Source organism: Grampus griseus, assembly GCF_964374135.1.
Source record: "Grampus griseus genome assembly, chromosome: 2".
Taxonomy (NCBI): domain Eukaryota; kingdom Metazoa; phylum Chordata; class Mammalia; order Artiodactyla; family Delphinidae; genus Grampus; species Grampus griseus.
In genome coordinates, this window is record NC_139018.1 from 140,942,707 (window position 1) to 140,965,125 (window position 22,419).

General features: G+C 45.7%; 2 protein-coding genes and 1 pseudogene across 4 annotated transcripts in view; all 3 read right to left on the reverse strand.

Annotated features, from left to right (window-relative positions):
- Nucleotides 1-4,867: 4,867 nt before the first annotated feature.
- LOC309819413 (dual specificity protein phosphatase 22-like) lies at nucleotides 4,868-5,442 on the reverse strand (annotated as a pseudogene). The gene has a single exon. The product of its transcript is annotated as a dual specificity protein phosphatase 22-like (transcript).
- A 4,507-nt stretch (nucleotides 5,443-9,949) lies between these two features.
- On the reverse strand, nucleotides 9,950-13,393 carry RPS17 (ribosomal protein S17). Its single transcript, XM_082648040.1, has 5 exons — nucleotides 13,297-13,393; nucleotides 12,859-13,010; nucleotides 12,174-12,279; nucleotides 11,634-11,699; nucleotides 9,950-10,077 (listed from the first exon to the last, which is right to left on the reverse strand). Exons 1-5 carry the CDS (start codon nucleotides 13,297-13,299, stop codon nucleotides 9,997-9,999), a joined length of 408 nt encoding a protein of 135 aa, XP_082504166.1. The 5' UTR covers nucleotides 13,300-13,393; the 3' UTR covers nucleotides 9,950-9,996.
- A 3,195-nt stretch (nucleotides 13,394-16,588) lies between these two features.
- The window catches only part of CPEB1 (cytoplasmic polyadenylation element binding protein 1), a gene marked incomplete at its 3' end in the record, with an annotated part of 82,644 nt that continues 76,813 nt past the window's right edge, over nucleotides 16,589-22,419 (reverse strand). For both annotated transcript variants that reach the window (XM_082649047.1, XM_082649048.1), the window contains exons 8-11: nucleotides 20,203-20,401; nucleotides 18,812-18,906; nucleotides 18,127-18,207; nucleotides 16,589-16,699 (exon numbers count right to left, since the gene is read on the reverse strand). In XM_082649047.1, coding sequence (XP_082505173.1) covers nucleotides 16,589-16,699; nucleotides 18,127-18,207; nucleotides 18,812-18,906; nucleotides 20,203-20,401 — 486 coding nt within the window. The remainder of the gene's footprint in view (nucleotides 16,700-18,126; nucleotides 18,208-18,811; nucleotides 18,907-20,202; nucleotides 20,402-22,419) is intronic.

The following is a 22,419-nucleotide window of genomic DNA, read 5'->3' on the forward strand; positions in this document are numbered from 1 at the left end:
AACTGGAGGGCTTCCCTGGTGGCGCAGTGGTTAACAATCTGCCTGCCAATGCAGGGGACACGGGTTCGAGCCCTGGTCTGGGAAGATCCCACATACCACAGAGCAACTAAGCCCGTGAGACACAACTACTGAGCCTGCGCGTCTGGAGCCTGTGCTCCGCAACAGGAGAGGCCGCGACAGTGAGAGGCCCGCGCACCGTGATGAAGAATGGCCCCCACTTGCCGCAACTGGAGAAAGCCCTTGCACAGAAACGAAGACCCAACACAGCCAAAAATAAATACAACAAACAACAACAACAAAAAAACTGGAATCCTTCTTTGGGTTCTAAAATTGGATAACCTAGATGAAACGGACAAATTCCTAGAAACACACAAATTACCTAAATTGACTGAAGAAACAGAAAATCTCACTAGACCTATAACAAGTAAAAACATTGAATCAGTAATCAAAAATTTCCCAACAAAGAAAAGTCGAGGACCACATGGATTCACTGGTAAATTCTACCAAAAATTTAAAGAACAATTAACACCAGTCCTTCTCAAACTCTTCAAAGAAATAGACTAGGAGAACACTTTCCATCTCGTTCTATGGGGTCAGCATTTCCCTAATACCAAAGCCATATTAAGACCATCACAAAAAAGAAAATTACAAATCAATCCGTTATGAATATCAATGCAAAGATCCTCAACAAAATACTAGCAAACCAAACTGAGCACATTAAAAGGATTATATACCATGACAAAGTGGAATTTATAATAGAAATGCAAGGGTTCAACATAAGAGAAAAATGAATGTAATATATCACAGCAGTAGAAGAAAAAAACAACATACTGTCATCTCAATTGATACAGAAAAGGCATTTACAAAAGCCAACACTCTTTCATTATAAAAACTCTCAGAAAAACTAGGAATAGAGGGAAGATTCCTCAACATGATAAAGGGCATTTATGAAAAAAACCACAGCTAACATTATGCTTCACGATGAGAGATTGAAAGCTTTTTACTTGTAATTTCATGAATGAGACAAGAATGCCTGCTTTCACCACTGCTATTTAACACTGTACTAGAAATTCTAGCAGAGCAATTAAACAAGAAAAGAAATAAAAGGCATCCAAATTGGGAATGAAGAAGTAAAACTATCTGCAGGTGACATGATCCTACACATGGAAAATCCCAAGGAATGTACAAGAAAGTTACTAGAGTGAATCAACAAATTCAGCAAAATTGCAAAAATCAGTTGTTTCTATATACCAGTGATGAATAATTAGAAAAGAAAACTGAGAAATCAATTCAATTTACAATAATATCTATGTGTGGGTTTTCCACACCAAGCAATTCGCCAGTTCTCTGTAGACACCAACTGGGTGCCCTACAACTTATTTCACTTCTGACACTCACTACCCAGAGTTAGCACAGACCCCACAGATTAAAATCTCAATTCCCCTACTTCAGAGGCTAGTCACAAGTTTTGAGTCCCCAGGTTACCCATACTTCTGTCTGATTTGGCTACAAACTGGGGGTTCCCATGACTCCAACTCAGGTTCAGTAATTTGCTATAACAGCTCACAGAACTTGGAGATAAACTTTACTATTACTGGTTTATTATAAAGGATACAAATGAACAGCCAGACCAAGAGGTACATAGGGTGAGGTCTGGAAGGATCCTCAGCACAGGATTTTCTGTCCCCAAGGAGTTTGGGATGTGCCACCCTCCCAGCACACATTCACCAACCTAGAAGCTCTCCAAACCCCATCACTTAAGAGTTTTTATGGAGGTTCAAATATGTAGACGTGATGGATTAAATCATTGGCTATTGGTGATTAACTCAATTTCCAGCCCCCTCCCCTCCACAGAGGTCAGGGGGTGGGGCTAAAAAGTTCCAATCCTCTATTCACATGGTTGGTTCCTCTAGCAACTAGCCCCCATCCTGAAGTGATCTACAGCCCACCAAGAGTCACCTCATTAGCATAAACTCAGGTATGGTTGAAAGGGGCTTATTATGAATAATACTCAGGAAATTCCAAGGGTTTTAGAAGATTTTATGCCAAGAACTGGGGAGAAAGACCAAATATGTATTTCTTATTATACTACAATAGCACAATCTAAAAGAATAAAATGCCTGGGAATAAACTTAAGCAAGGAGTGAAAGGCTTGTTCCCTGAAAATTACAAAATATTCCTCTAAGAAATTAAAGAAGATCTAAATAAGTGGAAAGAGATCCCATGCTCATGGACTGGAAGACTTAATACTGTCGAGATGTCAATACTACCCAAAGCCATCTACAAAATTCAGAGCAACTCCTATTAAAATTCCAGTGGGCTTTTTTTTGCAGAAATGGAAAAGCTGATTCTCAAATTCAGTGCATGGAGTCCATGTAATAGGCTGAACTGCATTCCCCAAAATTCATATGCAGAAGCCTTAACTCCAGTACCTCAGAATGTGACTATATTTGCAGACAGGGCCTTTAAAGAGGTAATTATGTTACAGTGAGTCCATTAGGGTGGGCCCTAGTCTAATCTGACCGGTGTCCTTATTAGATGAGGAAATTTGGATACAGAGAGACCAGGGCTAAGAGCATGTGAGGACATAGCAAGAAGACAGCCAGCTCCAAGGCAAGAAGAGAGGCCTCGGGAGAAATCAAACCTGCTTACATCTTCATCTTGGACTTCTAGCCTCCAGAACTGTAAGAAAATAAATCTCCGTTTAAGTCTGTGGTATTCTGTATGGCAGCACTAGCAAACTTATACAGCCCAGGTAGACAAAAAAAAAAAATCTTAAAAAAGAACAAAGTGGAAGGACCCACACTTCGTAGCTCACTACAAAGCTACAGTAATCAAAATGCTGTGGACTGACAGAAGGACAGACTTATAGACCAATGGAATAGAACTGAGAGTTCAGAAACAAACCCATACATTTATGGCTAACTGATTTTTGACAAGGGTCTCAAGTCCAATCAATGGGAAAGGAATAGTCTCTTTAACAGATGATGCTGGGACAACAGGACTTCCATATGCAAGAGAATGAAGTTGGACCCCTACCTCATACCATATACAAAAATTAACACAAAATGTATCAAAGGATTAAATATAAGGGCTAAAACCATAAAATTCTTGAAAGAAAACATAGGAGTAATTCTTCATGCCTGTGGATTTGGCAAAGGATTCTTAGATATGACACCAAAAGCATAAGCAATAAAAGAAAAAATAACACATTGAACTCTGTCAAAAGTTAAAACTTTTGTGTATCAAAGGACATTATCAACAGAGAGAAAAGACAACACACAGAATGAGGGAAAATATTTGCAAATCATATCTGATAAAGAATTAATATCCAGAATATACAAAGAACTCCTACAACTCAGTAACAACCAATTTAAAAACTGACAAAGAACTTGAACAGACATTTCTTCATAGAAGATATACATATGGCCAATAAACACCTAAAAAGATGCTCAATATCACTATCATTATGGAAATGCAAATCAAAACTACAATGAGATACCACTTCACACTCACAAGGATGGCTATTATCAAAAGAACAAAATCAAAACCAAGAAAAACCCCAGAAAGTAACAAGTTTTGGAAAGGATGTGGAGAAACTTGTACACTGCTGGTAGGAATGTAAAATAGTGCAGTTGCTGTGGAAAATAGTACGGCATTTCCTTAAAAAATTAAACATAGATTTACCACATGAACTAGCAATTCCAGTTCTTGGATATACTCAAAATAACTGAAAGCAGGGATTTAAACAGATATTTGTACACCCATGTTCATAGCAGCATTCTGCACAACAACCAAAAAGCAGAAGCAACCAAAATGTCCACCAAAATATGAATGGATAAACAAAATGTGATATGGGGAATAGGGAGTTATTGTTTACCGAGTACACGGTTTTTGCTGGGGATGAGGAAAAAGTTTTAGACATAGTGATGATGGTTACCATAACACCGTAAACATATTTATTGCCTCTAATTATACAATTATGAATGGTTAAAATAACAAATATTATATGTTTAAAAAAACATTACCACAATTAAATACAACTACCAAAATTCATGGAACTGATGATGGTTAACTCTATGAGAGTAAAATTCACTGCTAACAGTACTGGTTCAATAATTGAAATTTAGGTATTTTCTACAGAATACGTATTAATGAGTAACAAAATGAATAACACAGGTTTTAAACACTTTACCTTTCTGCAAGCTTTGAAGTCTGTCCAAATAAGCCCTTTCTGCTCTGCATGTACTTCTACCACAATCAGCTGTAACATTAGCTCAGCCAATTCCCACTTCAGGTTATACTGAATCAGTGATTTCTCATCTTTAAAATTATTCTCACCTGTAGCTGTTCTACGCAGATTATTCTAGAGGCTAATTCTTTACTCTTCAAAGTTGGCATTGACCCTTGCATAACAGCTGAGCAGTATTGGTAACATTTGACTCATCAAGAACCAAGGAAAACCATTCAAAATCATTTGCCTTGTTTTGAATTGACTACTGATATTGCTCCCAATGTTCTCAACCCTTTAAGCAACGATTCTCACCCCTTTAAGCAACCATTCTCACCCAAAGGCTAATAGTTTTAAATAAGTTTACTTACTCTGCACATGTTTCTTCCAGAGAAATTAACTCACCATTGGTAAACAGCTTCCCTTGCCTACCGAATGAATGGGTTACTCATACCTTAAAAACATAACATTTAAAGCCCAGTTTTCTCTTTTTCTTTCTTTTGATGACACAATTGCATATATATTGTTTAAAATGAAAACAGGCGAGTTCACAAATTACTTCTGGACGCTGAAAAATGAACTCTGGTTGCTTTTCTTCTGGGCAGCACCTAAACTCTGTCTGCTTTTCTTCTGGGCAGCACCTAAACTCTGGCTTTGCAATATTTCAGGTACATTACAGTCTTCTGAGAGAGGCCCAGTACTTCAGAATTCCTGGGGTGGCCAGAATGCCTCTGGTTTCTTCCGCATCCCGCAAAGGGCTCTCTCCGTACTCCTCCTTCAGCCACTGGCGGAAGTGATGGACCTGGTGCTCCTCAAACTCCTGGAGCTGCCTCTGGAAGCCCAGGTTGGGGTTTGCACAGGACCTCCCTGCATGCACAGTGCACAGGGCATCTTCCCAGCCGAAGTCGGTGACCGTCATGATGTATGCAACCACCAGACTCACACTCCTGGAGACGCCGGCCAGGCAGTGAACAAGGCAGCCCTCACCTCGCAGGCGGCACTAGTGGATGAATTTAATACTTTCTTTGAAATGTCTTGTCAGGTTTTGAGACGGTGAATCCGCTGCTGGTATGCACAGGTATTTAACCCCCTCCAATGTTGGCCTGGCGCTGTAGTGCAGAGACAGAATGTGTGTCATCTTGTTCTTCTCTGGCATCTTTGAAGTTGCCGATATACAGGCCAGACAGGATCTTGTTCATCCCATTCCCCATGGCGGCCGCGCGGTCTAGCGCCTGGGGGCGCAGCGGCAGGCGCACTGAGGGCATGTTGGAGCGGGCGGGGGAGCAGCGGGCTGGCGGGCGGGCAGGGGGCACTGCGCGCCCGCAGCGTAAACAGCAACATGAACCGGCGGCGCCCAGGCCTCTCTGTCCGCTGCGCTCCTGTCCCCCGCGATCCCCGCGATCCCCGGCCGCCGGTCCGCGGCACAGGCGCTCCTGCGGGAAGGGGCTCACAGCGCCTGCCGCCTCCCGGAGTGAGCCCAGCACCTGCCACGCCGGCCCCTGCCACGCCGGCCCCCGGGACTTGTATACACGGTTCCTAGGGGCCCGGCCGGGGAGCATGGATTATGTCTCCCGGGGGCCGGGGCGCAGGGACATGACTCCTGGGAGCGGGTCCCTCCAGGATTATGGCTCCCGGGGGGCCCGGGCCCAGGGCACATGCGCACCCCCACCCCGGCCGCCGTCGCCCTGCACGTTCTTAGACGGGGCGGGGGGGGGCTCTTTTTTCTTTAACGTTAAGTATGCACTAATAATTTTAAAAAAATTAAATGTCACGATATGGTGATAGGTATGGCCCTCATAACACTACTGAGTTATAAATGTATAACTGCAGTCTGTACTGCAAAGTGATAACACTGCTGCGTACTGTCTCTGTGGCAACTATTTAATTCAGCCAGTGCATCAGGAAAACAGCCATCTACAATTTGTAAACAAATGAATGTGGCTGCACCCCAATGAAACTCTGTATGTAGACACTGATTTGAATTTCGTATAGTTTCCACAGGCCACAGTATTCTCCTCTTGTTGTTGCTATTGTTTTAAAGCATTTAGAAATGTGAAAAACCATTCTTAGTTCACGGCTTACCCATAAACAGGCAGCTGCGCATAGTTTGCTGACCCCTGCAGTTGAAAAAGAAAATGAGCTTTACTCACATTCCTCACAATTGAATCCATGTTTTTTTCCAGTATCTAATGAGGAAAGTAAAAGTAAAGTAAAAAGAAAGTTACATCTCCAAGTGCTAGTTCTTTGAAACTATGGATAAAATAAACATCTGACAAGTTTAATTTAGAAAAGAAAACAAACATAACATTTAAAATGACACATAATAACGGAGTTTTCCTAATTATGAGAAAACTATAATTAATTATATACTAATAAAATTAAAAATATTAACAACATAAGCAATACAGAGAATATGAATTTACAGATAGAGGGGGAAATTTGTGCTTCAACTGTTAAGAGCAACAACCTGGGTTTTGATTTGGATTCTATAGAGAGGCTCTGCACCTTTCACTGCCTTGGAGCTATTTTACAACTCTGTAAGTTATAGATACCTGATAATACAAATAATTCTTATCTATAGACAAAGGCAAATAAATAAATTCTGTTGGGTAGAGGTTCAGCTGACTTCCCTCCTGTGGAAGAAGTCAGTCTCGTGTCCATTTATAAATTCATTTCAACGGTCTTTTACTCCAAATTTGTCCTTGACTTCTCCTTTGAACTGACTGTAACATCTCAGTTCTTTGAGTTTTTAAAAATGCTTAACATGTGTTCATTTTATATCCATCTGTATGAGAGCCATTTCACTTTGTTGAAAATTATACTTTAACACAACTAAGGGCAATATAGAAAAAAAGAAGATAATTACCTCCAAAACTTTCCTGGGGCCCTTCAAATCTTGAAGAAGCAGAATCTGTGACACAGAAGGCAGAAGACTCTCTTGTCTATTTTATGCGAAGAGCATTATCTGACCCCAAACATGGGAGACTGCACCGTGGGCCAGCCAGTGCTAGTTGCTAGGCTGGCAGTTTCCAAACCCAACTGGGATTGGAACTGCCAGCAAGTACCTGTGGAAACACCCACGCAGGCCCCACCCACCTCCTGAACACACAAATCACAGCCCAAATCAGGGGCAGGGCCTGGCCACCTGCTTTTAACAAGCTCCACAGGAAGTTCTAATGAGCACAGGTCTTATTTTACAGATGAAAGAACTAAGGCCTAGAGAAGCTCCTCAACACTGATGGAAGATAAACAGCTTCTTCGTGCAGCCCAAGTCGGCTCCCTCCTCCTCCCCCAACCCTTCCCATCCCTCATCTTAAGTTATCTAGAGCACAGGGCCTAGAGGTAGAGGAGCCAGGCAGATGTGGAATAGCAATGACACTGCCTCCTAGTAGGCGAGTGTGGCAAACATCACAGCAAACGGCCTTGTTGCTGGTTTGGCATTTTGTTAATTTTCTTACCCATTGGTAATTTTAACCCAGCTCTAATTTCTCCCCCCATACAGAAAGCCCACCCCTTTCCTCATCACTGACACCAAAAACCAAGAGGAAAGGCTTCTTTATACGGAGCTGTATTTAGAAGGCAAGAGTATTTGCTGAGAATGCCCGACTCCACATCAAAAAATGGAAAGAAAAAGTTTTAAGAGAAAGCTCTTCCTTACTGTACAATACTAATAAATATAAAGGTAATAATGGAGTTAAAATATTAATAGATGCTATTAACTAGTGAGTGAAAAGTTGAAGAACAGGATATTTAGCCTCGAAATACCTCCTTATAACTTACAGTGGAGAAACTTGACAGATGCCCCTTAATCCAAGTGCTCAAAGTAAACATCACTAAAACTCACCAAGTATTCTGTGCCTCCCAATATGATGCATCAAGTACACAATATCTCTTCTGTGGTACACATCTTCCTTGACTTATGATGGGGTTATGTTGCAATAAACCCATCGTAGATTGAAAATACCCTAAGTCACAAATACATTTAATACACAACCTACTGATCATCATAGCTTAGCTGAGGCTACTTCTAATGTCCTAACACATTAGCCTACAGTTAGGCAAAATCATCTAACACAAAGCCCATTTTATAATAAAGTATTGGGTATCTCACGTATTGAATGCTGTACTGAAAGTGAAACAATGTTTGTATGGGTACAAAAAAAGAGTTGTGTATTGTTGGGTTTACCTTTGAGATCACATAGCTGACTAGGGTCTGTGGCTCACTGCCACCGCCCAGAATCATGAGCCCTACCACGTATCACTAGCCTGGGAAAAGATCAAAATTCCGTATCTGAAGTAGTTTCTACTGAATAATATCACTTTCACACCATCCTAAAGTCAAAAAATCTTAAATCGAACCATTTTAAGTCAGGGACCATCTGTATTCCTACACAAAAAAGCTCAATTAAATCTAATTGTGAGCCGACATCAAACCCAAATTGAAGGACATTCTACAAAATCAGCCAATACTTTTCCAAGACAGACATGGAAAGAAGGCTGAAGGACATGAGAACTAGCTGTAGTAATTCTGGGTTGGATTCTGAACCAGGAAAGAAAACTATGGAAGATATTATTGGGAAAATTGGCAAGATTTTACAGTGGACTATGGATTAGGTAACAGTATGATATCAATGTTAGACTTCCCGATTATGATCATTGATCTGCAGTTATGCTTGTTCTTAGCAAACTGACCATAAAATATTTGGAACAAAAGGGCCCATCTCTAACTTGATCCTAATGGATCAGAAAAAAAAAGTGTGTATAGAGACAGAATTAAAGCAATTGGGGCAAAATGTGAGCTGAGGTCGGGTAAGAGTATTTTAAAGTTCTTTGTGCTATATATTCTTGCAACTTTTCAAGTCTGAAATTGAATCAAAATTGTTACAATTTTTGTACTGCTACAATACACATTTTTAGGATGTTTGTTGCACGTATCTGCCTCACAGAACCAGATGTGCAAAGGATCAATGGAGAGCCAGACTGACCTAGGTCCTGCCACTACCTTGCAGAGATCTTGACATGCACATGTACACAAACAGGCCCAGCTCAGCCCAGGACAGTCAAGCAGAGGAGCCTGTGCTGCAAGCTGTCCTCCCACTGCTCAGCAGGGACCAGCCCAACCCAGCACTCTCCACAACAGAGTTGGACCCACAGCCTCAGCAGCTCCCCAAGCTCAGATCCACCCACCCGGGATCCACCCACTGAGCTCAGCCTCCCTTGAACTGACACATCCGCTTGTGTTTCACTGATCCTCCCCCACACATCCATTCACACTCATTCAATCTCCTATGCTCCAAGTACTGGCCTCCACACCCATCCTATCTCCCACCCACAGAAAGCCCAACCCTCACACACATGAGGAGCGTTACCCTTTCAAGACCGGCAGGTTCATTAACCCAAACTGCATGTACTCGGAGGAGGCTGAAGCAGGGCCTACAGGGTGAGGAGGGAAAAGCATCTCCTGACTTTTGTCTGAAGCCAGAGTGCGTGCTCAGGGCCTGGGAGGACCAAGAAGGGTAGAGCTGGCAACCAAAGAAGTGATGCAGGTGTCCAGGCTCAGGCCTCCTACCACATCCATAATCTGTATGGGCGCTGCCCATAGGCCACTTACAGATGCGTCACACTGCAGACCGCTCTTCTTCAGGATACATCTCCCTTGAGAAAGAACTCCTGCCCTTAGCTCCACCGGCACCCAACCCCACAGATGACACAGGCACGGTTGTTGTCCGAGGTTTATTGAAAATATTACAGCACAGCAGAAAGATTCAAACGGCTCCACGTGGTGTTTTGAAATTCATCCCAACTGTAGGCTGAGTGACCTGCAGGTTGGACAGACTGCCAAAGTCCTGGAACAATAAAAAGGGGCTTAGTGTGGCTGTACTGGTGAGATCTGTGTCCAGAGCCCCGGCACCACCATTAGGCTATGCTTCTGTCAGCCTCCACAACCTTGGGGTCAGATTGGTGGGACCCTGCAGAAAACCAAGAGAGCCTTCTCCTCCCCACCCCAGAGCAATAAAACTCTATAGGGGGTCTACCTGCGATCTGAAGGATCCTCCACAGTCAGCCATGAAGGAGCTGTCCTGTGCACTTTAAGACATTTGACAGCATTCCTGGACTCTATGCACACTAATGTCTGCTAGTATCCCCCAGTTGTGACAACCAAAAATGTGTCCAGATATTACCAAATGTTCCCTGTGGGGTGCAAAATCTGTCCCTTTGAGAATCACTCCTCTAAGGCATATACAGTGCCACTTCATTTCCAAGACCAGCCCTCAGGTAGGAGGCATCACTTATGCAATCAACATTTGTGAAGGGCCCGGGTAGAATAGTGGTAGGACAAGGTCAGGGCCTGCCTTTAAGGTGGCTCAATCTAAGTGCAAAGAACCCAAGAGCATGTGTATAGCTGATTCACTGTTATAAAGCAGAAACTAACACACCACTATAAAGCAATTATACTCCAATAAAGATGTTAAAAAGAAAAAAGAACCCAAGGGCCCACCATATAACCAGAATTTAATTCCTCATTTTATCCTCAAAAACCAATTTTACAGTTGAAATTAAAAAGATGCATTCCAGAGTAGTATTTCAGGACAAAATGATCTGTAGCAGGCGTTAGCTGTACTGGTTATGTTTTTCTGAGACCAGGTGGTAGTATATGGGTGTTCACTCTATTCATTACCTTTCTGAACGTCTTAAGACGTTTCATGATCATAAAAAGGAAAAATAAAGTTGCTCTAAATCACTAACTGCCTCCTGGACTTTGAAGCTCATGCTTTCACCAAACTACTAAAGTACTAAGATATGTCACAGAAGAGACACTTATCAGATTGTATTGAAGATAGCTGAACTACCCAAGTAGTGCCCAGTTAGCAACTGGAAATGAGACCACAGCTCATTTGAGTGATTAGCATACAGATATAGAAGTAAGGAGGCAGACTGAAAAGAGAACTAAGGATGGAACCAAGGGGGTAAATGTGAGAAGCCAGCCACAAAATCGAGAAGAGAACAGAAGGAACTGAGAGAAGGGGTGTTCTGGAAGTCCTGGAAGAACAGCCACTGGATTTGGGAGTTATCCTCGTGTGGAGAGCAAAATGAACCTTCACTAACTAGCTAAACCCACTCTGAAGGCAGTCTAGGTTAGTGGTTAGAAGGGTGGATGGATTCCCATCCCTGCCACCTACTCACCTTGAAATTACCATTTCATCATCTATAAAATGTAAATAACAGGATGTGCCTCATGGGACACACTGAGGAAAAGGGAAACGCCATATAGAAACATTGAGATTACTTGATATATTTTAAAGACTCAGTAAGTGTTACCTAGAAGTATTACCCACAGTAGAAAGCTACTGATGGATGGTGACCAGGGAAGCCCTACTTTAGGAATTCAGCAAACACTTACCAAGAGCTTCAGCATTTCCTTAGTGTCAGGATCTACTTCAATGATTTCCTGATCCAGGGCTGAGACCTGTAAGGAACAAGGCAGGCCCCAAATAGCAATGAGTTATCTCTCACCTTCCCTGCCTTTTCTCTAAGATTCTTAAATGAGGAACAAAAAAAGGGGGTGGGGGACGGGGATGGGTGGCATAGAGAGGATACAGTAGGATCCCACGAATCCAGTATTTAGAAAACCTTAAGATTGGGTTTATACTGCAGAAATACTATGCTAGGGCAAATAATCAAACCAGAAGACATAAGTCACCAAACAAACATCATTAAAAGGCTCTCATGTATAAAACAGAATGGACTTACATGATCCCAACAGGGCAGAACAGAACCTAACATACAGGCAAGTAAATTATAGGCACCTACAGCTGGTCAAAGGGTATATGAAGACTCAGCTGAGGTCCCTTTGAAAACCAGGTACCTGAAACGGTTCTCAAGAACCTGCTTTATCTTTCAGGATGAACAAGAGATCCAGAATAAGACCCAGAAAGTTTACCTCAGGCACGTAATTATCCCTCCTCTCTCTCTCCTCCTCCTGCAGCTTGATGGAGATACCTCTCACTGGGCCTCTCTGAATCCGCTTCATCAGATGTGTGACATAGCTACAAAGAACAAATGCCCAAGAACACACATTGGCTCCCACTGGTACCCAGAACGTCTGCATGTGTATTTTAGTTCTCTTCCCGCAGTGAGAAGGGAGAAGATTCACCTTGGGGGCCCTGACTCTGAACCTCCTACATACACAAAACCTCCACACGCAGCTCCACTTACCTAGGCATGCCTGTCCCTTTGGTGTCGCACATCCTCTCTATTCAAATTCGCTTTCAAAGCTACCAAGTACTCCCAACAAACCTTCACAACCCCTCCTCCCAACCTTCATTTCCTTTACTTCGAATTCCAGTGTACATAAGTTAGCATTAAATCGAGTACACCCTTACTTAACGTTAGTCTTCCAGAGGTCGACTGTGGCTAACCTCGTCCAAGCGCCCCCGCCAGTCAAACCGCCAAATACAACGCGAACATAAGACAACCCCACCAAGAAACCCGGCAAAGGCACACCTCCAGCGCTCTTCTCGGAGCAGCGGGAGACTAGTGCTAACCCAGCTCCCACGACCCACCCGCGGGGCCACGACTCTCCGTCTCCCAGCAGGCCCTGGAGGCCGAGCGCCGGCTGAACTCACCCTGCGATCTTGTTGCGGAGCTTCTTGCTGGGAATGATGGCGATCTCCTCGCACACGCGCTTGTTGGTGTGAAAGTCGTTGCCCAGGCGCGTGTAATACTTCTCAATGATGACCCGGGCCGCCTTCTTCACGGTTTTGGTGCGAACGCGGCCCTGCAAGTGGAGAACACAGGGTCACTCGCGACTCAGGAACCCCCTCCGGGGAACAGCACGGCGTCACGCCCTAACCGGAGCGGGGTTCGTGGGCTGGGTCTGAGCCCAGGATGGGGAGAAGGCCGGCCGGGCAGTGCTGGAGCGCGGGGTCAACGCGGAAGCCAGCGGCCCACGGAGGCTTCGGCCTCACAGGGTATTGCGCCCCTCCTCGCGGGCTGGGGGCCGTGCAAAGCGGCGGATGGAGGACGATTGTGGGGGGTACCAGATTGGAAACAAAAACACCTACCATGTCGGCGGGTCCTTGGTAAAAGAGGAAACAGGAAGCACGAGAGGCCTATAAAGCGCAGGCCAGAAAGCCGCTTCCGCCTAGTCTGAAATGCGCTGAGCCGACTGTAAGCGCGGCACAGCGACCCCTAGAGGGGCGGGGCGGAATGGAACGGAAGTATGGCCAATTGCCATCCAGTGGGCGTAGCGAGTGGCTGACCCGCCCCGGCCCGCCCCAACTAGGGTGGTCTTACGCAGGTTTCTCTAGACCCTTCTTCAGTGGTTAGGTCGCCCATTAAAGTGCCCTAGACTAAGAGCGGCGGCGTATCTCTCCCACACATGATGCGGAGAGGGATGAAGGCTTAAGAGCCATCAGGAAGGCGGGAGCGCGGAAAAGTGAGGAAGTAGGGGATGGCGCCGTGCACAGGATCCCCACCCAATCCATGGGTCACAGACTTGTGTCTAGCCTGGTGGAGACACAGGTACAACTGGGAAAGAATTATCTCACTTCTTCCGAGTCTTTGCTCAAACGTCACCTTATCAGAGGAACTTTCCCTCCAATTTATACAAAGTAACACTGCTATCCTTTTATCATTTAGCATTGCTAGCCTTTTAAAGTTGCTCTAGTATTTCTTAGCACGTCACAGTGACTTGTCTCAATTTTCTCAGCTAAGGATGAGTTCCATGGCAGTATTTGCCTTGAACAGTGCCCGGCACAAAGCAAGTTCTCAAATGTTTAAGTGAAGGGCCCAGTTCACCCGTAGCGCTCCCAGCTGAGGCACTCTCTCCAACCACCACCGTCATAAGGCTGTTCCTGCTGTACCCATCCGCAAACCAGGTCCTTCTGAGGCCACCAGCACAGGCTACCCCTGGTAGCCTCATTAGCCTCGGGAGTGCCCTGCTCCTTATCTCCAACTTGGCTTAAGTGGGTTCCAAGTCCCCGCCTGACTTAAAGAAAGACTGGGCTGCCCAGTTTGGATGAGTTAAGGGGCACCAGGCTGTGCTTCATCCCCCAACTCAACTCCTGGTCACCTTGGACAGTCCAGTCAGTCTCTGAACTGACTGAGAATGGAAGGCTGAAGGACAGGGAGCCCTTACCCTGAAAGTAGCACCTGGACAAAAGAGGGACCAAAGGGGAGAAGAGATGACTCTCTGAATAGGACAGGACAGACCAGGACACCAAAAGGGAGAGTCAGACTCTCCTTCAAGAGAGATGCAGTTTACTTTACCTGCACACTTCAAACTATGCTGCTGCCATCAGGCCTCAAGGGAAAGATGAGGCCTCTCATTCTTGGCCGAAGGGACTCCCCACCCCCTCAGATAGTGACTTCTTGCACCTCTCACGGAACGGATGCTTCAGTGTGCAGGGCTCCCTCCACCGCAGACTAAAATGGAATCTTCCAAAGATCACTTCAGCAGCTGGGCCCAGGAACAACCTACCTGAAAAAATCATCAGCAGACCCTTTCAAAAATCCTGGCATCCCGCCTGTGAGAAAGAGTCCAGATGATAGTCCTGAAGAACAGCAAAAATTTACTCCCACTCAGTAAAGAACTGGGTCAGCACAGCTGACTCCAAGAGATAGGAAGCCTCCCAAGAAGAAGAATCAGCTCTGAGGCTTACAGGAGAAGCTGAGAACAAGTGGCTCGTGCCGACCTCTGGGGAGCTATGCCTCCAGTTCCTCCAAGCTGAGTCTAGGATTATGAAAAGAGGAGCCCCAGGAAGTTTATTTGTGAGGGCTTTTTACATACCTAGACTAGAGGTACCCACTTACTAGAGAGGCACCTCCGAGGTGCATTTGACCACGGAAGTGACCAAGAAGGACTTACAGGGGCAAGTCCCCACATGGCCCCACTATCAACCTGGGCTGGAATCTCATCACAGAAGATCCAAGGAAATGTGGGTTTTTACTCTGGAATCTTGGTGTCCCACTGCCCCCTTTTTCCCACAGCTCAGACACAGAGACAAAACCAGAACTCTGCTGCAACGTGTTTATTATGTGCCAAAAAAACTACACCACAGCTTACTCCACACATCTGTAGGAGAGTGCAGTCTTGCCTGCATATACTACAATGAGGTAGAGACTTCACACACAGCTTCACAAAACCCACAGAGTAGCTGGGATATGCAACAATGCAACGTCAGCTCAGCAGGAGGGAGGAGGGGGGGTTATGACACTGGTTCTTTGGCACACAGCTTCCCAAAGAGGGGCAAGTCTTTTTTTTAAAAAAAAAAAAAAAAAAGAAAAGTCAAGTTTTCAAATTCCAGTAGCATTTCAGTCAACTGCAACTGTTGCTTCATACATTTCTCAAATGAAAGAAATAAGGGAAGGGTACTTGTCCCCTCTGAGAGAAAGGGCTCCTGTGAGCCTTCATCTGCCCCCACCAAAAAGCAGCCCTTTTTAGCTCAGTTACAAAAGAAAAAAGTCCTGTGACTTTGTGATTAAAAACTTCTATCAACCCTCCCCCCCCAAGTAAGTGCAACTTAAGAAGGTGCAATAAACCATTTAAAACTATATACAGCAGCCACTCAAACACCGTTTATCAGGTCCAGTTTCAAATCCAAAAAAATTTTTTTTTCTTGGTTGCAAATGCCTTGATTTGCAACTCTGAGAAACAGTGACCAGCAGTCCCCAGACACAAATTTGCTATAATGTTAAAAGCTGCCAGGAAAGAAAAAAAAATCTCTTGTTCCAAACGACTTAAAAACTGTTTTAAGGAGTGTAAAAAGGAACCGGTAAAAACCCTCGAGCGTAAAATATGAAATATGATTTTGGTTTAAATGAAGAGCAAAGTCTCCTTGTTGTTTACAGTAAAAAACACCAGCTGAACACTCAGTTTATGCCGTTCAGGTGGGGGTTAAATAAATGGAAAGGCACTGTATGGCAACTGCAAGAATGAAACCAATGAGACCTGCACATCATCACCATCAGTATTGCAAGGAATGTAAAAAAGCGCTTTTAATAAATAAACCTAGATGTAGGCATCGTGTCAATACCTTCTGGACACGTAGTTCTTTTTTGCTTTTTCATCGGCAAAATGAGGAACTAAAATCTGGGAAAACTACAGAGTCGCTTGGAGGGTGAGCCTAAGGGTCCTTGCCCTGGTACACCCCCTGAAAACAAAATCCGACAAAACTCATTGTGCATTAATTAGTGCAGAAACAAAGACAGATTCAGCAAGTGCAAAGGTGACTACGATTTTCCCTTGTCCTCGGGAAGCCAGCTCCCTGGTGGCCAGTGGCAGCAGGGTGGTGCAGGCTACTGCCTGACCTGCCAGCCTCAGGCGCCACAGGCCACTGGGCAAGGCCAGCTCCTCTAGCTGGAATCTCGGTTCTTCTGGTTCCGCATCAGGGGGCTGTGATGGCGCAGGCCCTCCATGCTGTGCCGCCAGTGCCAGCAGCTCCGGCAGAAGTACTTGAAGCACACCTGGGTGGAGCGGAGAAAAACAGAGAGAAGCCAGGCCTGTGTCAGCACCAGCCAGGGGGGCAGCTGCATGAGCTGCCTGCTCTGCCCAAGAGCAAGTGGGGGATTCCTGATGGCCTCTGTGGGGTTAGAAGAGATGGTCCTGGGGATCCCTCTCATCCCCAACAGAGGCCTGACCAAACCATGGCAAATCCACTGCCTGTTTCTATGGGTGCCCAGACTTAATCCAGCATGCTGGGCTCCTATTGTGTAGAGACTGTGCCAGCTTCCCTCATCTCCTCTTAGCACCACAGCTGCTCTTCCAGTCCCCTGCCCTTCCTACCTCCTATGGAGCAGCTGTAGCACACGCCTGCTAACATGGGAGAACATTTAAAGACAGTGACTCCAGATCCTAATGCCGGGCAGCACGGCTCCCTCGTCACACTAAGTGAGGAGAGGTCACTGGGCACTACCTCAGTCCCAGGCCCACACTCCCGCTGGCTGTGTAAGCCCGGGCAAGCCACTAAACTTCTGAGCCATTATCCAAAAATGGGGATCATCTGTGGAAGATACACACACACAAAAGCCTGCTAGAAGAGGCTATTCAGAGATACACTTATTCTCCGGCTTTACCCAGCAACCCAAACTCACTTCATATCCTCATTTTGCAGCCTCAGTTTAACTACTGTCTACCCAGAGACTCCAAACCTGAGTGACAGCACCACTGCAAAAATAACTAAGTATGGATGCACTGCTAGTATTCAAACACATCCCAAACTTGTCTTGTTGCCAGCAACACTGGCACTACTTGGAAACCTGTCAGAAACAAGGCATCTCAGGCCACACTCCAAACCTACTGAATCAGAATCTGCATTTACACAAGATCCTTAGGTGATGCGTATATACGTTAGACTATGAGAAGCACTGCCCAAATACATCCAGATCTGTGCTCCACCACCCAGAAACACTCAACAAAAACTGCCATGCTGCTTTCTGCCTGCTTCTGACAACTGGGTACAAACCAGGTACAAATATCAAAACAGTCCAGAGGTTCAGAAGTAAAAAAAGCAAGCTTCCATGCATAGGGGAAAATCCATCTAGAAGGCCTTAGACTTAGAACAACAGTGCCTGGCTCATAGGTACTGCTGACCACGCCCAGCAGGTTCCTATCATCCTCAAAAATCACCATTACCAATAGTGCCACACTGAAAACCAACATCCCAGGCAAGGAGAAGGCCAAAGTATCAAGACTCAACGAGCTTTCCCAACAGTTTTGGGTCAAGTGTGTCTCTGGTCTAATCATCAGCAAACATTACTGCTGCCTCTTCTATGCTCTTAAGACAACCGCAAGGCACCTGAGAACTCCAACATTCCCTGTGACAAATGAGACATGACAATCTTTAACTGAAGGCGGGGATTTTATAAACATCTCAAGTGCCCAGGGGACTCACCTGATCTCGACAGAAAAAAGGACCAGGCTGAGAACTGCAGATATGACACAGAGAATCTTCTAAGTAGGGGTCAATCTGAACCTGCACAAAGCAAAACAGGATAATGAAGTGGTTGCTTCTCACCAGGAGGCCAAATGGGCCAGAAGAGAAGGGCATGTCATGGGCCATCCATATGAATACAGGGGGCTTCCTGTTTTAAGGGGGGCCCAGAGAGAACTATAGGCAGAGAGTACAGAGATCCTTGATGGCAGGTGCCCAAACTGCAGAAGCTGCCAGGCTGGCTCTACAAAGTGTGTGCAACCACACACACTACTGCCTGGTCTTCTCGGCAAACCGGACCATGGCACTCTATCATCCAGCAACAAGTAAGCAATCAGAAAATGCAGGTCAGGCTGGAGAATAGAAGTCAGGCTGCCTTGCAAGGCTGGCCAAATAACACAGCACAGGAAGGCACCCCACATGTTGAGGAGGCTCAACAGTCCCAAGCTCCCATCCCCCCGAGTGGACCAAGACCAGGCCCCTCCCAAACCCAAACCTCACCTCAAGTGTGTCCTCAGAAGCTTGGCTCATTCCCCAAAGCATATCCAGCACAGGGACAGCTTCCGTCTCAGGCCTGCCCTGGGTAGTGGCTGGCCCAGACCCCTCTCAGATGGCCCAGAGTGAGGGTACAGACCAGCCCACTCACCTTCTTGGTGAACTTGGTGGTTTTGATCTCCACAAAAGCAGCACTGACTGCTTTCAGGTAACTACGTTGGTTATTGAAAGTCACGCGACCAGACCCTAGGAAAAACAGGAAAACTTACCTTCCAGCCAAATTCTCCCGAACACCACTTGTCAACGCTCAGGAAACCCTGTTCCTAGATCAGTGCTGTGCTGTCCAATAGAAATATAGTATGGGCTACTTATGTAATTTTAAGTTTTCTAGTAGCCGCATTTAATGAATGTAGTGGAATGAAGAAGAAAAATGTAGTGGAATTAATTTTAATTAATTTTCTTTACCCCAATATATCCAAAATATTATCATTTCAACATGTGGCATTAGGCACACTTCAAGCACTCAGAGTCACATTCAGCTGGTGGCACTGTATCAGACAGTGTAGCTGTAGACCATGATGGCACAACCCCCTCAGGAATGGGGGGAGGACTTGCTGACCACAAGGAGGAGGGAAGAGACTCCTCTGTGTAAGCAGATGCACAGGCACGGTTACAAGGGTTCAGAGTGGAAAGCAAGATGCAGATAGAACACCTCTCTGAAGGCAGGCCCAGCAGTCAAGGCCCTCCTGGCCTGGAGGTACTCCAGAGCCTAGCAGGGGAGCCAGAAGCAGCCTCATCCTGCCAAGTGCCGCCTCTGCCCCTGCAGCCTCTGAAGTCCCTGTTCTCAATCTGCGGTGCGGCACTGAAAGGCACAAGATGCTCCTTCCTGACCAGATTCTGTGTGGGTGGGCAGACGAAGAAGCATGTGGGAAGGTGGATTAGCCATGTGTTGATCAGGAAGCTGAAGCTCTGCTCCACCTCCAAACCCCACCACTAAGATTATTCTACCACGACTGGGAAACTGCCCTCCTTTCCCAGTGGGGCTGACCAAAACCCAGTGGTTAGGCCCCCAGACTCCCCTACACTAGGACAGCATAGGCCATGACCATACTCTGTTGGCTGAGTCACCCAGAGTCTTCCTTCAGCCTCACGTGGTCTCTGACCCTAGACAAGGCCGCTTTTCAAGGCCTCTTAACAAAGGAAACCAAGCAAGTTCAGGAAAGTCCTGACCTTTTAATGAAATATTACCTGTTGTCTGTCTCAGACTGGTTTGGCTGTTAACTCTGAGCTTCCAACCAAAGTTCCTGTTTCATTTTCACCTCCTATCAATTTTTCTCCCCTTCAAGGGAAGTGGTGGGAGAGGGATGGGTACAGAGGGGTCAGTACTGGTGGCTTGTCTAGAAAAAGATGCTATACTGCTGGTATATGCTGAGCTGCAGGTGTGAGTCAGGTCTCCCCCTCCACTCCCATAGGGAAGTATCACAATCTTGGTCTACATCCCAGGGGCCACCCAGCTTTCCCACACAGAAGTGGGACACTTACCAATGGGATACTTGTGCTTATCTGTGTCAATCCCAGCATACACCACACCACCAAATAGGTCGTTCAGAATGGCTGCCAGGGCCTCGGCATTCAGCATCCCGTGCAGAGCACCAACAAATACCGTCCTGCTGGGGTCAAGTCTCTGAGATGGGCTCTGAACAAAGTTGCTGTCGGCCAAGACCCAGGGGATCACTTGTACCTAAAAACCACCCAAAGGTATATCAGCCCTGGTAGGGAGCCAGAAAAAGGCTCTCGTATGGAGAGGCACATGCTCTGGAGATGCTAAGCTGAGCCCCATACACTCCCAGACACACAGGTACTCGGCAAGCCACCCTCACCCCAACACAACTAGACTTGAATTTTACTAAGTCCGTGAGTCCAAAATGGTTTTTTAAAAAAAATGGTAGAGTAGTAGTCTACCCATTCTGAAGAGTAAGCAAAATAGTCCCAAACTGTCATACCCAGGAACCTAGCACTGTTACAACCTTCAACCATGTGGTTCCAACAAAGGACCATGGACACTGATGAACAGACAGCATGGTCTAGAGTCCTTGGGACAGGAAGGATTCACAGAGAACGACAGGATAGGAGCTTGAAGGACAGAGAGTAGGGTTGCTGAAGGTATCTGTGTGAGATGGTTACTGGCCCAATGTACTCACTAGAGGGCTTGTGACAGGAGCAGTGGGAGTAACTGGAGAGAGGTAGTGTGAAAAGTCACACACAGGAAAACACTGAGGTTCTGCAGGGCAGAGTGACACTAGGGCAGGAACTGACCATGTCCTCTGCTTCCAAATCCTGAGCCTAGAACAAAACCTGGCATAGCAGACAGAAGGCTCCAGAATGAAGTGAGTTGACAGATGATCAGTAAGTGTTTTTGGAAGATTAATCTGTGAAGATTTTTTTTTAAAAAAAAAAAAAAAAAAGGTCTCAAAGCAGGAAGAGACCTGAGGCATAAACCAGCAAGGAGGCAGAACAGTAGTTCACAGGACAGCTGAAAAAGACCTGGAGAAGGCTGGTGGTACTGGGCAAAGAACAGGCCAAGATCAAGAAGATTCTTCAACAGGAGAATCTGCAGAATTCAGACTGCCTGGGCATGGTGGGAAAACAAGAATCAGGTCTGATGGGTTCTAGACCTAGATAACCTTGAGATGAGAGAGCCTGGGAGAAGTTACCAGGGGGAGCCAATTTCATTGGAAGATGCAAAAGCCCATCTTGCTTTTTCCATTACCATGGGAAAGTATCACAATCTTGGTTCACATCCCAACAGCCACCACGCTTTCCAAGCTTTCTTAAAAGTAGGAGTTTATAATTATAGGACATGCCAAAGAAAGGCCCCACAGGAAGGTGGGGCTCAAGTAGGACATGAGACTAGAGAGGTGAGTGTGGTCTAAAGGTAAGAGCAGAGCCACACAAGTGAGTAACTTGTCTGACATGGGGAAGAAGACAGGGGGGAATCAAATACCTACTACTCTGGTGTGGAGGGGGAAACACAAAGGAAATAGAGGGTCAGAGAGAGATGAGAACCAGAGCTGCCTACAGCCCATGCATCAAAGAAAGCTATTCAAACACTGTGCGATGCGGTGACGAGGGACTAGGAGCAGGAAGGTGTCTGCAGGGCACTGAGGAGGGTGAGGGCCTGTGGTGCTGCAATGGCAGCCTCTCACTGTGAAAGCAGGGGATAGGGAAGAAGGAGCATGTTGTTAAGTCCCAGAGCATAAGTTGTGATAACTACATAAGCTCCACACAGCAAGAAAGAAGGCAGGGAAACTGTGGGGCACCGTGCACAGCCAGAGGACAAAATCAATGTGAACTAACACCAGGAAACATCGTAGAACAAAGAGCCAACTTTGTCACATGCATCATTTATTTTAAATCCGATGTGACTATCTCAATAAAACAGGCATTTTCTCTATTACCCTACAGATTTTAGTAGACTTTACTTTCTAGAGCAGCTTCCAGTTCACAGCAAAACTGAGCTGAAAATGTGGGGTTCCTATATAACCGCCCCCCGCCTCCATACACGAACAGCCTCCCCCACTCTCAACACTCCTCACAGGACTGGCACACCTGCTGCAATCAGGAAACCTACGCTGACACGTCAGTATTGTCCAAAATCCATGGTTTACATTAGGGTTCACACTTGGGGTTTGTTTTACCACTGTAACTCTATGGGTTTTTGGCAAATGTATAATGGCATGTATCTACCATTACAGTATC

Coding starts and splice junctions, on each gene's coding strand:
- RPS17 (XM_082648040.1), bottom strand. Junction 11,700..12,173: donor GGGATAATTACGTGCCTGAG/GTAAACTTTCTG, acceptor TGTTCCTTACAG/GTCTCAGCCCTGGATCAGGA. Junction 10,078..11,633: donor AGGAAATGCTGAAGCTCTTG/GTAAGTGTTTGC, acceptor TTATTGTTCCAG/GACTTTGGCAGTCTGTCCAA.